The sequence below is a fragment of the Sciurus carolinensis genome, chromosome 2 (assembly GCF_902686445.1).
Source record: "Sciurus carolinensis chromosome 2, mSciCar1.2, whole genome shotgun sequence".
Classification (NCBI taxonomy): domain Eukaryota; kingdom Metazoa; phylum Chordata; class Mammalia; order Rodentia; family Sciuridae; genus Sciurus; species Sciurus carolinensis.
In genome coordinates, this window is record NC_062214.1 from 153,158,248 (window position 1) to 153,173,547 (window position 15,300).

Below are 15,300 nucleotides of genomic sequence, written 5' to 3' on the forward strand. Positions count from 1 at the left end.
TTGAACCCAGAGGCACTTTAACTCTGAGCCACATCCCCAGTTTTTCTTTATTTTTTATTTTGAGACAGGGTCTCACTAAATTGCTTGGAGTCTCACTAATTTGCTGAGGCTGACTGAACCTGGGATCCTCTTGCTTGTTTCCCCATCTGCTGGGATTACAGGCATGCGCCATCATGCCCAGCTACAGAAGCTATTCATGAGGTTTTTTTTCTCTAGTAATTAGAAAAAGAAATAGAAAACAATATTTAATGCCTCAAAAATCTAAAGAACTTTGGGGCAGGAGATGTAGCTCAATGGTAGAGTGCTTGCCAAGCATGTGTGAGGTACTGGATTCCCTCCCCAGCAGTGGGAAAAAAAAAAAAAATCTAAGAACCTAAATAGAGTAATGAGTACCTTTAGAGAAATGTGACCTTGTTTCCTTGGGGTGGTGGTTCATTATTACAATTCCGGTTCCAGGTATAAGGTAGGGTTCACTTAGTTCCCTCTTCCACTTCTGGTGAAGCTAGTAATGGCCACTATGTGGTCAAAAAAAAAAAAAAAAGCGAGGAGGAGTCATTTCTGTTTCAGGCAACAGTTTAAAGAAATAAGTCATAGAACAACAGGTCTATGACAGGTTCCCTCTGTCATGGTCATTAGAAATGATTAAATGGTGTGGCTGTTCTGTCAGCTTGAACTTAACAGAGAACTCCTAGCTTACGTGTAATAAGCATGTGACAAAGGAAAGAAATAAACCTTATTGCTTTAAGCCATGAAGATCTGAGGAGTTGTTGCAGTGCATGCTAATCTAGCATCAGTGGTACGCAAACTAGAAGTGAGAGGCTGCCTTCACAAAAAAGTCCCAAAACACTGGCTCAGGGTCCAAGCAGCACACCAACTGTTCTGGGTCTATTCAAGGAAACATTTATCCAATACTAGAGCTCAGTGATTCATGTGACAAAACATTTGATAGAACCATTGCTACAATAATTTGGAGGTGATATGTACCTAATGAATTTACAATTAACATGTACCTTGGTTTTTATAGCTAATGAACTTATTTACAGCACTAAGACAAAAGGCTGAAAGACAGAAAATAAGTACTATGTGTTGGTTGCTGTTGGTCATGTTTAATGAGGTATTAAAAGATAGCCGGAGAAGCCCAATTCAAGAGACTAGCTATTCAAAACCAAAAATAATCCTGGGCCCCCACCCTTCTATGGTCATCAAAGCATGCTGAACAAATTGCTCAGCCACAGTAAGAGGCCATATTGTCCAAATTCAGATTTGGCCAAGGATAATAAAAATGGAAGGAACTCTCAAAGGGTAAAGCCAAAGACCATGAAGGACTATGCTCTAGGATATGTGCAGAAAAAGAACTATTTGTTAAGGATCTACAATGAGTTAAATACAAAAATTTAGTGTAGGTGTTTAGAATCTTTTCCAGCAATTTCACATAATAATTTTGTATCTGTTGACTAACAATCATTTCCAAATGTGCTTTGATATTTATTTTATTTGTCCCACAACTTATTTTTATTGTTTACCAAATATTCAAACTACATTCAATTTTTTAAAAAACTGCCCATAGAATGTAGGGAAGAAGTGGAGATCCCAAGCAACACCTGCAAATTACTACAATCTGGAGTCTGGTATGCAATTTCTATTCTTCCCCTTTCCATATGGGAACTTGTCTGTCCCTACATTATCCTATGCATTCAACATGGAGTGGGAGATAATCCATGTCTAGACCAGGTAAACAAATTATCACTACTGGGCATTACTCCGAAATCCTGAACATTAATTGTGACACAGTGACTGGAAGGGAGTTTTGGTTTATCTCCACTGGGAAGAGTCAAGGATAAGTTACGTATAGGATGTAAATGATGTGTTGACTGAATGTTGGACTGTCCAAATGTTCCTAGTTATCTATACATGCTAAACTTATACTTCCCTGAGTTTGGGACAGCCACAACTTAGTTTTGTCACTGAAATGCAAAAGGTGACATATAGCTTCTGAACGGTCTAAGAGTCAGTATACATGTGTCAAACCTGATATGCTTTCCTTCTGCTATGATGACTGATAATACTCAAAATGAGGCCTTCTCTGTCAACCTAAGTCCCAGAAATAAAACAAAATGGAGCAAAATTCCCAGTTGAATCATTATGAACATAAAACAGTTTTTTTAAATCCCTAAAGTTATGGAGGTGTTATTGCAATACAACCTGCCCTATCCCTATTTATACACCTGGTCTAAGTAACAGGTAAAAGGAGAGTGACTAAAACCCAAAATCTCCATTCTAAATTTCAAAGAATTCACAGGAAGTTACCCATTTCCATATTAGGAAGATTCTAAAAGGAAAGATACTTCAGGATGCAACTATTACCACAACAGGTGCCAACAGCAAAAGAAGGAAGATGGCACACGTAAGTGTCACAGAACATTTGCCAGTACTACACACATACACCTCCAAACTTCCAGCCTGGGAAGGGGTCTTTAATTCTTCTCACTCCTAAACTCTAAACAAGTATGCATGCAAAGGTCATTTAAAAGATGGAAAGAATGACTGACTTGAAACTAACAAGGTAACAAGCACTATATGAATGGGTCAGTGAGGCTATAGTACAAAAAGAGCTTGAGTTTTCCCCCCCCCCCAAAAAAAAGCAAATGGCAACAAGAGGGGTTTTTGTTGTTGTTGCTTTGGTTTTCTGGGGATATTTTTTGTTTTGATTTGGTTTGGTTTGGCACTAGAATATTAAGAAAGTCCCCAGAGGCTTAAAGGAGGAAGTACTTCAAGTGAAAGTGAAAACCACTGTCTTCCTATTAGTGAGGAGGCAGAAGCAAATCTACATTTCTGTGTTCCTTAGGCAGGTGGAACAGCTGGTAGTTCTCTGTTAGCTAAATCAGTCCTATTTTGGGATCGTATCCTATGTACAGTAATATACAGTTCTTCTGCTTTTAAAGAGTAATTTGCCCTCTCAGAAGTACAATATCCAACCTTTGTGCATTTGAATTCATTTAAATTTTACAATATCTGGCAGTAAGCTTTTCTAGGAGACCCTTGATGAATTTCCCCTTTATAGACCTAAAGTTCCTTCAAGATTAACCATAAAATTAATTGCTTTCCTTGTCAAGAAAAAGAGGAAGTTAGCAACTATAACTATTACATAAATTATATCAAGATCTGTGTGTACCATTCTCTGGGAAGAGACACATTTTATATTTTCCAACAAATGGGGCATATAATGCTTACAAAGTTCCTATAAAAACATTCTGTCAAAAAATAGCTTACTTACAGTTTAATGCTGCTACTGAAGAACAGAACCTGCTCACTGAACCAGCCCCTAATAAATGTTGATTAAATCTCAACACAGTTTATTATTTCATAAACCCAATGACCCAAAGGAGGCAATAAAAGCAGTCAACATCTTGCAGATAGGAAGAAAATCCTGTATTCATGCCCCCCAACTCATGCCCCCCAAAAAAGGGAGAAAGGAGAAAGATGCCCAGACTTGCTCTTACACATGGGAAAAAAAAGTTTCACAAGCAAAGTCGTGTGGGTACTAACTGTAAGTTTTTTACTACCATTTTCAGCAGAGAATAGAGGAGGGGGAAAAAAAAAAAAAAAACCCTCTTCCTGACCTTAAATTCACACTTCATTGATCATGGAAGATGCATAAATAGGCCATGCTGGAGAATAGGTGGTAATCTTGATTTTGACAAATGCTTAAACTCACATAACTAATTTTGTGCTTAAGTACACAACTGCATTTACCTCACTCCTGTCATGAGCATTCTATCGCCTGTTTTAAGGGAAACATGGACTACCCTAACCACATTCTCTAAGAATCCATGAGGTGATTCTCTTAAATTGCAAATAATATGGGATCCTTCTTCGAAGTACTGATGTTAACTTCTTACAGTAAGTTGTAGCTTACTGTACCCTATACTGGTCAACATGCTCCACTGAATGTTTCATCTGAGAATGTCCACATATTAGCTCAGGCACCGTGCATCCATCATTTTGTCATTATACCTAGAAAGAACCCACACGGCAGCAGTAGCTGGTGCCTGGTGAACTACTAGCCCAGAAACTGGAGTACAAAACAGACTTTAAAGTCTCTGTGGAGCACTTACCTGAGAAAAAAAGAGAGTAACGCTCTTCCTGGGTAAAGTATAGGACAAAGAATAGGAAAGACTGTCTTGGTTGCTCCAGTAAATGTAGCAGTGCCTTTTACAAGGATACTGATTCTGTGATGTGTTGTTCGTTCCAAGAACACAAATTATCTCCTCTTAATTTCTCACTACTTTGTTCCCTTTATTTCCAAACACACGCAAAAAATAAATACTATGTGCACAATATATATTGGGAGAACTATTTATTTCTCGCTTATAAATAAGCAATAACAGCATTTATTTTGTAGCTCGCTTAGTCCCAGGAATAGCGCCACCATCTCCTATATTGAGGAATAAAGCTTCAACACATGTGGGATTTAAGGAGCAGACTATTCTTCCTCTCTGGACAATCATCAGTTCTGTTTCTGCGCACCCGTCCCCCCGCCCCCAAAAAAAAGAACCTTATGCCCGAGGCATCTTCCCAAATTCTGTTTCAAAGAACAACCTTCTCCTACTCACAGATCGCTTCTACATTCGTCTGATCCCACCACCATTCGCTCTTAAAGGCATTTCCAAAGGAAAGGGTCTTTTAACTCAGAGTTTTAGTTCACCCGTCACCTCATTCCACCCGCTAATGCCGGTTTCCTACAGTTCACACATGGAAAAAAGAAGAAAGCAAAATGCCCTTCAGAAAGGTCCAGGTGAGGCCCCTCGGTGTCCCCGAAGCAGGTGTTTTTAAGTCGGAATCCACAGTTCGGCCGTGCAACCCTTGCTAGAGGAAAGTCGCCAGGTATGAATGCCCATTTCTGCAGACAGAAACCGCAGAACCACAACTAAAGAACCCGCGCGGCTACGTACCTGCCCAAGACCTGTAATATTTATATGTGCAAGACCTGCGGGGATGGACCCCGGCTGTACCCACGGACGACAATTCCTGCCTCCTGAGACCGAGGTGGAGGCAGAAGGCGGGGCAGTGGTTAGCTTTCCAGGCTGCTGGCAACCGCTACGCCTACCTGTGAGGACTTAAGGCCCGCACCCTCCCCGCCTGTAGCCGCCACCCCCTTGGTGGAATCGGTCACCGGAGCAAAAAACAACGTCCGAGGCTCCTCCTTCTCCTCGTGCTTCTTACGTAAAGGACTCCCCAACCAATGGGAAGCGCAGGGGGCGGAGCGAGAGCCTCCCCAGGTGACAGACGACAACCGAGTCCTCCCGCCGGCGCGAGCCGGCGGTGCAGTTGCTGGGCCAATCAGCAGCGTGGGTAGGGAGTGAAGTGGGGAAGAAATCGGAGAAACTGGATGCCCAATCGGATCTCAAGACCTCGGAGTGACGGGCCCTGCGGCCCGTGGCCTTCCGAGCGCGGCGCTCGGGGGGCGTGCCCTCATGGGCCAATCGGTGCGAGCCCACGGTGCGGAGCGAGCGCCTCAAATGCTCGGGTTTCTCAGCTGATTGTCTCCAGCCGAGAGTTGTTTTTTGCAGCTACGGAGCTGAGCCGCAGCAGGAGGAGCCGAGACCCCCGGGGGGGAGGGGGGGCGGAGAAGAGAAGGCGGGGTCGGGGGAGCCGCGGCTGCTCTGCGCGGGGCTCCCGGTCCTGTCACGGCGCTTCCAGGGGTTGGAGGCTGGGGTGGGTGGGGGGTAAGAGGGCAATCCTTCTCCCCCTCGACGGCGGCCCGGGATCCGACCCCTTTCTTCCCGCGCTCCCTCTCTCGTCCCCCAGCCCCCTCATGAGGGTGTCGGTGCCGGGTCCGGCGGCCGCCGTCGCCCCCACTGCCGGCCGCGAACCCTCGACGCCCGGCGCGGGCGGCGGAGGAGGCGCCGTCGCTGCCGCCTCCGGCGCCGCGGTGCCGGGCTCCGTGCAGCTGGCGCTGAGCGTCCTGCACGCCCTGCTCTACGCCGCGCTCTTCGCCTTTGCCTACCTGCAGCTGTGGCGGCTGCTCCTCTACCGCGAGCGGCGGCTGAGTTACCAGAGCCTCTGCCTCTTCCTCTGTCTCCTGTGGGCAGCGCTCAGGACCACCCTCTTCTCCGCCGCCTTCTCGCTCAGCGGTTCGCTGCCCCTGCTCCGGCCGCCCGCTCACCTGCACTTCTTCCCCCACTGGCTGCTCTACTGCTTCCCCTCCTGTCTCCAGTTCTCCACGCTCTGTCTCCTCAACCTCTACCTGGCGGAGGTAAGGCGGGAGGACCGACATGCGGGAGCCCAGGCGGGTAAGCGGAGCCGCCCAGATCAACTCCCGCCTAGGGCCGGCGGCCGGGGGGCGGGGGACAGTGAGAGGCGGACTCGAGACCAGCCTGGGTAAACTGAGGCGGGGCCCCTAGAGTGTGCACCAGTGTTTTCGCCCTAAACTTAAGCATCTGGTTGACTCGGTTACTGAAGGGCTTGGGGGCGTGCGAGTGCGAGAATGTGTGTTGTGTCAACTTAAAAACAGCAGGACAACCCCTTTTGTTCGGTGTCCTAACCCTGTAAGGTAAGGGGTTGGTGGCACCAACAAAGTAGCATCGCCAGAAGTAGCAGCTCCGGTAGCTCCGCCGAAGCTGGACTGTGTTGAGGGAGGTTGGATGCTGAGGTAGCAGCAGCTCTGCTGAAGCTGGACCGCTGCCAGCCATTACGTCACCAGCAGAGCTGTTCCTCTGCTATTGTTGCTGCGTTTCTTTTATTAGAAGCTTATATTCCCTCCTGCATCTCCTTTCCTGTGGCTCAATAAGGCTAACACAATTCCGTTCGATCGTTCCCAGCAGGGTTAACCATCAATAACCAATGCTGCGGGTCAGTCTAAGGACCTCCATAAAGCCCTTAATGTTTTGCTCCAGGTTCTTCATGCTTTGGTAATTTAACCTACCTCTTACAGTATAGCTTTTTTTTGGAGCTAATTAAGAAAGAAAATACTAGTTTAGCCTGTGCCTATTGCAGAAACAAGCCACCAAACTGTTTTTGCAATAACTTGCTTAATTGCTGGAACCTAATCACACCCCCTTTCTCTTTTATGGGGAATTGCTGGTTGGATTGCATTGTTCTGCAGCGCTTGAGTATTTGACCCATTTCAAACAGGTTTGGGAGTGTAAGGTTGTCAATCATGTGTGTCAGCTAGTGGTATTTAAGCCACAGTATTTTGGGAATTGTCCCAAAATATCCCCCCTTCCCTCAAAAGAAACGCTTGAGGAGGGAAGGAAACAAGGTGACATCATATGCTTAATACTGACTAATATAGAACAATATTGGTCTATGCAGCTAATCCTCTCAAAGGCTTTTGGAGGTGATGAGAATTAACATAATTCCAAGCAAAAGCAAAAAAGAAAAACATTTGAGGCAGATTAGATGTTTACGTTTCCTTCGTAAATCAACTCTTTTCTCAATAAATAAAAACCAATACATTTCAAATCATGCTCGTAACTTCAGCTATTTAGCACACTAAAACAACAGTTAGGTAACAAAATTTTAACTTTAATTCTTTTTCATCTCAATTCTTTGGAAGTCCAAGCGATATAATTAAAAAAAAAAAAACCCAAACAGCAAGAAGCAGAAATAAAAACAATGAGTAATCAAATGATCATGCTATAGTCATGTCACTTATTTGAAGATGTTCTAATCTTCTAGTTAAAGCTGTTTTAACACTTCTAAAAAGAAGTTTGTTTGATAGATTATTAGTGACTTCTCATCATTAAAGCCATATGTAGCTTCAGATACAGTTAATTTACCTGAAAGTGGCTAGCAGTTCACATGCTGAGTATCCAGATTTGTTTTTCCCCCATACATTTTGACTTATAATATATTAATGATTCATTGTAAAATAGCATTTCATTAGTGACTAAACGCTTTACTTCTTGAGATATAACTTGTACCATGAAATGCATAATCTTAAATGTACAGTTAAATTTCACACGTGTACACCCGTGTTACCACCACCCAGAATATAAAGCATCTCCAGTGCCCTAGAAGATTCCCTATACTCTCTACCAGCTATCACCTCACTCCAAGATAAAGTAGCTAACATCACAATAGAAAAAAGCATCAGTATTTAAGGTCAAAATTCTAAAAAGTATGCTTATACAGCATAAAATACACACAGTATCTAGATCGGGTTTTGAGACCTGATTAATATTCTAAGGTAGTAAGGGAGAATTTTAAAGTTTAAAAGTCTTCCTAGTAAACCAATCTCATTATGTTACGTACTTTTTTTGAGAGCAATAAAACACTATTGACCTAGAAAACATAATTTGGAAATAAAATGAGCTAAAGCTTTTTTCTTTTGTAGTCTCTCCTAATAAAAATGAGTCATCTATTTTTTTTGTAATCAAACAATTTTAGAACATATAACTACTTAAGAGAATATATTTTCAACTTTTGGAAATCCTATTTAAACAGATATTTTAATCAGAAACATTTTCCCTTTAGAGAAAAACCCAGAGGAACCTGTATTTAAAAGATTATCTGAATCAAATTTTAATATCAGTTACACATAACTGGAAATGTACTTCCCATTGACCACTTTGAATTAATGAAGTTTTTTTCTGATGAGTTTTTCATATTATAGAAAGTGGTAGGAAAAGTCTAGCCAATACAAAACTGATATTTGATTGTTTTAACCCAAGTTTTGTGTTTACTATTTGTCATATTAAAACAATTCCATTTTACTTTTGACTTATTTAAAGCATTTGTTGTACTTTTCTTACTAATTAAAAACATTTTAACTTTAAGAATTTAGGTAGAAAAACCATGGATCAGCAAAAAATGGTAAAGCAATTATTACTACTTTGAACACATTTTGGTGGGTCTTCCAAAACTCAAGGTTTTGAAAAGAAATGCCTAAGCCATTCTTTCTTTAGGTGACTATATTTGGATGGAATTGAGATAAGTAGCCCTTTCTGAAACAATTAGGCTTTTCAACTTCTTAACCTCCTGGAAACAGACTATTGGAAGGAAAAAAAAAAAAAACTAAGCAAAACAAAACTTTACACTAATCTAAAAACACATTGAACTTTGTCTGGCAAGATCAGTAGTATGTGAACATTACCAGACAAGGGTTTACACTCCTATACTTTCACTGAAAAACTCTCCTGTATCTAAAGCAGATTATCTGATAAAACTGATGTTCTCCACCATTAGGACATGTAAAAGGACTTAAAATGAGAGTTAGTACACTATCTTTGGAGCATTGCAAATGCATGCCAAAATCAATGAGTTCATCTTTGAGGACCATATTGAGGACATTTTTTCTTGCAGTTTTGTATTATGAATGCCAGTTGCTTAGTCAGGATAAAATACAGTGACTTAATCATGATGCCAAAACACCTAGGAAAATTAAATTTTAAATCTTAACTCTTACATTCATTGATGATGTTATTGTTCCTCCCAATGAATAAGCTCTTCCAAATATTGATGGGCCTTTAAATAACGAAACTCAACTCACAGGTATGTTGGTTTTGTCACATTTGGTGATTGTCCACAAAAGTATTTTCATTAAATTGGAAATTCCTTGAGGATAAGAAGTTATTTTATATTTTTTACCATATAGCAACTAGAACAACTGTAAATATATTATTGAATGATCTAAAAAGGTCAAAACCTAGAAAAGATTTACTCATTGAATGTGTGTGGATTAACTATTTTAATGAATATTTGAGGTGAATTATGGATGGTCTGGAATCTTTATATTTTCTGTCCAAAAGATTTCATGTTATAAATACTAAGATTCTCTTAGATTATCTTGGTTTGATTAAAAGGATTTTTATTACTATGGGTAAAATCTCACTAGTGTAACTACTTTTTTAGAGCTTTGTTAAGCAAAAGTATTTTCATATCATGAAAAATGGCATATAATCATCAAGGTTTTGCTAATTTGGTTTCACCAAATTCTAAACAGAAAAATCTAAGTCTCATGAGTAGTTACTATTCTCTGGAAATAGTGACTGAGTTCAGTGTTTGCCTTTTATTTGTAGCTGTGATTATAAACTTTTTTCTGAATCTGCTAAACTGCGTTTTTTCCACTAATATGATCCTGTGTTTCTTAAGACTAAGACCAGAATTTTAGATACATATAATTTGCAGAAAACATAATACCTTACATTTTTTGCATTTAATATTTTCAAAACATTTTATAGCTTTTATCTTCATAGCTCCTATGAAACAGATAGAAAAGGGATGTGATTTGTCCAGGGCCATATGGCTAATATGTATCAGATGTGAGACTACTGTGTAGTTCAGATTCTGTAAAGTTTGTCAAGTAAATCTTCCTTTACCATGAACTTTCCTGGATACCATTATTTAGTGCTTCTCCAACTTTTCCATTTCACACTGTTTCAAGCCTTTTCCTTGTTTAGAAAACCTTGTTTTCTGCTGTCATCTTCAGAATATGACCCTTATCTCCTAGTTTAAAGAAGTAGAAGCCGGAGCCATCTGGCTGACCAGAGATTCAGAGAAATGCTTAAAAATGCTTCAGAGGGTATTATCTTTTTTTAATGCATGATTGAGCTTGGTAAGTAAAGAAATTCCTCAGAACCACACACACACACACACTAAAGTGCAGAATGATAAAATACCACACAGATGTTTGTCTTGGGGTTGGCAGTGGTTATCAACTGCTTCCTGTTAGCCCACAGTCAAAATTTTCATTTCATGTGCTGGGTATATAGGGAAGTGACCTTGGAGGCCTATGCCTTGTGGGGAGGTCTTATGTGAAATCTCTTCCCCACAGCATAATTCCAGAATTCTCAAACTGTACACCTTCAATTGATGAACTAGGAAAATAAGCAGATCTTCAGAATTTGATAGTAGGATTTATGCCTGTCTCTGCCTTGGATCTGGGTGCAAGAGATACAAATTGGTGAAAGAAACGTTTTCCCTGAGAATGTGTGACCAACTAGTTATTGCATAAGTTTAAAGAGAGTTCACATCAGTTCTGTGATTTTAGTGGTCGGCAGGGAGGCACAACCTGAAAATGTGAAGTTATCCTTGCCTGGTAATAATCTCAAGCACCTGGAAGGAGCAAATGTAAACCATCTGTGGAGGAGTGTTCTTTAAACCCACAATCCTAACAGATAAAATTCTAGGGAACCTGCGCTCAAAATCAAAAATCACACTGGTGAATCTTACCTACAAAGATCACAGATATCAGAGTTATCAAATGCATACAGGTTGAGCATCCCTAATTGAAAAACCTGTAATTGAAAATGTTCCAACATCTGAAAATTTTTGAATACCATTGTGACACCACAAGTGGAAAATTCTAAATATAAGCTAATGTGATTATATTGATTTCAGTCAAAACCCAGGTACAACAGTTTAGATAGAATTACCTTCAGGCCTTGTGTATAAGGTATACATGAAACACAAGTGAATTTTCTGTTTAGACCTGGATTCCATTCCCAAGATACATCCTTATGTCTCAATATTCTAAAACTAAATCTGAAATTTATCCTGTCCCAAGCATTTTAGATAATGGATAGTCAACATATAGTATAAAATACTCACTTATATGAATCAATAAAACTTTAAAATATAAAACTAATTCACACCTGTAATCGTAGCCGCTAGGCAGACTGAAGACGGAGGATCACAAGTTCAAGGCCAGCCTCAGCAAATGAGCAAAGCCCTAAACAATTTAGCAAGACCCTATGTCAAAAAATAAAGGGCTGCGGATGTGACTCAGTGGTTAAGATCTTCCTGGGTTAATTCCCAGTACCATTAAAAAAAAGTCTCAAAATTTGTACATTTGGAAATTCTGGGAATTGAACTCAGGGTCACTTAACCACTGAGCCACATCTCCAGCCCTTCTTTGTATTTTATTTAGAGACAGTCTGAGTTGCTTAGGGCCTCATTAAGTTGCTGAGGCTGGCTTTGAACTTGGGATCTTCCTGCCTCAGCCTCCTAAGCCACTGGGATTACTGATTTGTGACACCACGCCCAGCTAGAACTGAAATATGTGGCTAAACAAATACAATTAAAAAGAAATTGGTTGAACTAGAAGATCTTAGGGGGGAAGATCACCCAGAGTCTAAAGTATGAACAAGTGGTTAAGAGAGAGTGAGCAAGTCTAACATGTCTAATTGAGATTTCAGAGAGATATTCAAAGGGATAATGACAGTTAACCCAGATTTCACATTTAAAAAAATCCAAAGCAGGATAAATGAACACTTAGAATAAAACTTTTAAGATACCACCATCAATATTTTTTAAAGTAATTAGACACTACTAACAAAAGAATGAAAAGTAGAGTGTTGGTGCCTGAAATTCTACCTGCAATGAAACTGTTAACTATAGGAGTGAAATACATGGAGATAAAAATCATTTAACAATCCTCACAAAAGAAATCCTAAAGCACATGTGCCAGAAAGTTCTAAAATATAAGAAAGAATGGTAATCAAAAGAAAATGTTACATGTATAAGTAAATTGAGACACAATAAATATATGAGACAATTTCTAGGTATAAAAATAGAGAACCAAATCCTATAAAATGGCAGGTAAACCAGGAAGCTGGAGTAATGGGGTCAAAGCATTGTGAGTTCCTACTGTTGTTTGGAGGATTGTTAACACATCAGTTAAACTTCAGGTTAAATATGCTTTTCTGTATTTTTATTGGTGCATTATAATTGTATATAATGGTATGACCTATTTGTACATGCACAATGTAATTTGGCCAATATCATTGAATGTGCTTTTCAAATGAAAAAGTATATAACTTTCAAACTATGGTAGGGTTGAAGATTAAGGATAGTAGGATGATGATAAAATTTATAAGTAACCAAAACAAAAAACATTGAGAAAGAGCAAATGATACAAAAAGTTTAAAAGAAAATATTTTGGGGTTTGGGCTGTGACTGGTAGAGTGCTTACGAAGCACAGTTGAGGACCTGGGTTCAGTCCCCAGCACCACAAAAATACCAATTTTATGAACTTAATACTACAACATAATGAAAATGTTCATTTTAAAACAAATTCGGCTATATGCTACGTACAAGAGACAGCCCTAATACAAATACCTAAGACTAAAATGCTTAGTAAAATGGTATTGTGCCTTGTTAACCAAAAGAAAGCAAAAATTAATAGAGCTGCAAAGAGAGATCAGCAAATGTAATGTTTTATTGGAAATTTTGACATACATTAGGTAAAATTAACAAGGAAATACCAAATGGCCATTTATAGAAAAATTATCTTGCAACAGGGTATACTTCCTTTTTATTAACACTAGAACATTTTTAGAAATTGACCCCATACTAGGATATTAAAGCAACACTCAACAAGTTGGAAGCAATGAGAAATACTTAATGCATCTCAGTGACCTAACAGCTGTGAGACCCATGCAAGTTTTGGATTCCTAGTTGTCTCTGAAACTGTGGATAACAATGCCTACCCCCATAGGATTATCATGAAAACTGAATTATCACAAAATCAAAGACACATGAAAAACAAATTTCTCATGAACATGTACAAAAATCCTTAGCAACTTTAATCAACAATTAAAAGATTACAAAAGTTTCATTCCGAGAGTGCTTTGATGGCTTAACATTTAATCAATTAGTGTATATACCATATTTGCAGTATGAGGGAGAAAATCCACCTCAACAGATGAGGGAAAAATTTAGGAAAGATATTCAGTCATACTTTTTTTTAAAATTGACTTCACAAACTAGGGGAAAGAAAGGAAATTCCCCAATCTAATAAAGAGCATCTACAAAAAAAAAAAAAAAAAAAAAAAAAACCTACAACTAATGTTATACTTGATGAAGGATTGAAAGATTATTAGGACAAGAACAAAGTGTTTCAAAACAGAGCTTGAGGTCATAGCCATTGCAGTAAGGCAAGAGGGGAAAAGGCTTAAAAATTAGAGGACAAATAGTGTCTTCATTTGTAAATGACAATTGCTAAGGTAAAAAATATTAACCTACAAGAACTAATGAGTGAGTGAATTTACAGGATGTGACTGTTTATAAATAGAAAAGGATAAAATTCCACTTACAAATGTCAAAATTAAAATACTTAGAAATTAATAAAAGATATGTAAGATCTTATCTTTTTAATGAAAACTCTAAGATAATATTGAGAGAAATTGAAGGCCTATGTAAATGGAAAAATGTACGGTGGACGATGATGCCTTATTTTTAAGATGTCACTTCTCCCCCAGTTTGACTTATACATGCAGTCCCTATTAAAATCCCTAATATATGTGAATATACAAAAGACTTAGAATAGCTGAAACAAATTTGTAAAATGATAACAAAGTTGTAGAATCATAATACCTGAATTTCAAGATTGATTATAAGCTGTTGATCATAACAGTGTACTTCTGAGGGAAAGATACACACACAGATCAATGGAGCAGAACAGAGGATCCAGAATTAGACACACACATAGAGCTATGTGGATAATTGATTGAGTTTTTACAAAGATGCCAAGAAAATTCAGGAAAACAACATTTTGTCAAAAGATAGTGCTGTAATAATTTAGTACCTATGTGGGGAAAAAATGAACACTGATTCTTACACTGTAATTTAAAATCTGCTTGATATGGATCAGGGACCTAAATGTAAAAGTTAAATTGTAGGAGATAATCTGTTTTCTTGAAGGAAGCAAAGATTTCTCAGATAGGAAACAATTATGAAACAAAATTACAAATGAGACTTAAAAGTTTTTGTTGCAAGAGAAAAAAGATAAGTCACACTGGGAGAAAATATTTACAGCCCATACGTGTTACAAAGTACTTGTCTGTAGAATATAGAAAAAACTCTTAGAATTCATTAATGAAAACCAATAAAAATGGACAAGAGTTAAGTAGACCCTTCACAAAAGATGTGTCCATGGCCAAGAAATACATGAGAAGATGCTTAAGATCATTATCAGAAAAATGAGTTACCACTATATACTAAAAGACTGGCTATACCATATATTGGCAAAATATGAATTGGACTTGTCAGCTGATGATAGAAGTGTACAGCCACTTTGGAAAACGGCACTTTTTAAAAAATGAAGCATAAACTTATAAAATCTAGGTGTTTTAATCTTAGTTTCCCAAGAGAAGGGAAAGGTAATGTCCATATGAAACTTAAATGTTCATAGTAGCAATTTTCACAATATCCCAAAACAAATTAACCTAAATATTTGTCAAAAGTGAGTGAATAATATGTGCATTCATAGAAAGGAATACTACTCATAGTTTAAAAAAAAAAAAAAAAAAGGAACAAACTTCTGACAACATGAGCAAATCTCAAAATCAGAATGCT

General features: G+C 38.8%; 2 protein-coding genes across 4 annotated transcripts in view; one reads left to right on the plus strand and one right to left on the minus strand.

The window, feature by feature from the left end:
- Txndc16 (thioredoxin domain containing 16) overlaps positions 1 to 5,165 on the minus strand; it is a 113,352-nt gene extending 108,187 nt beyond the window's left edge. For both annotated transcript variants that reach the window (XM_047541293.1, XM_047541292.1), the window contains exons 1-2: positions 4,953 to 5,165; positions 394 to 515 (exon numbers count right to left, since the gene is read on the minus strand). In XM_047541293.1, coding sequence (XP_047397249.1) covers positions 394 to 436 — 43 coding nt within the window. In that variant the 5' untranslated portion in view covers positions 437 to 515; positions 4,953 to 5,165. The remainder of the gene's footprint in view (positions 1 to 393; positions 516 to 4,952) is intronic.
- Positions 5,166 to 5,743: 578 nt separating this feature from the next.
- The window catches only part of Gpr137c (G protein-coupled receptor 137C), a 58,684-nt gene continuing 49,127 nt past the window's right edge, over positions 5,744 to 15,300 (plus strand). For both annotated transcript variants that reach the window (XM_047539436.1, XM_047539437.1), the window contains exon 1: positions 5,744 to 6,256. In XM_047539436.1, coding sequence (XP_047395392.1) covers positions 5,816 to 6,256 — 441 coding nt within the window. In that variant the 5' untranslated portion in view covers positions 5,744 to 5,815. The remainder of the gene's footprint in view (positions 6,257 to 15,300) is intronic.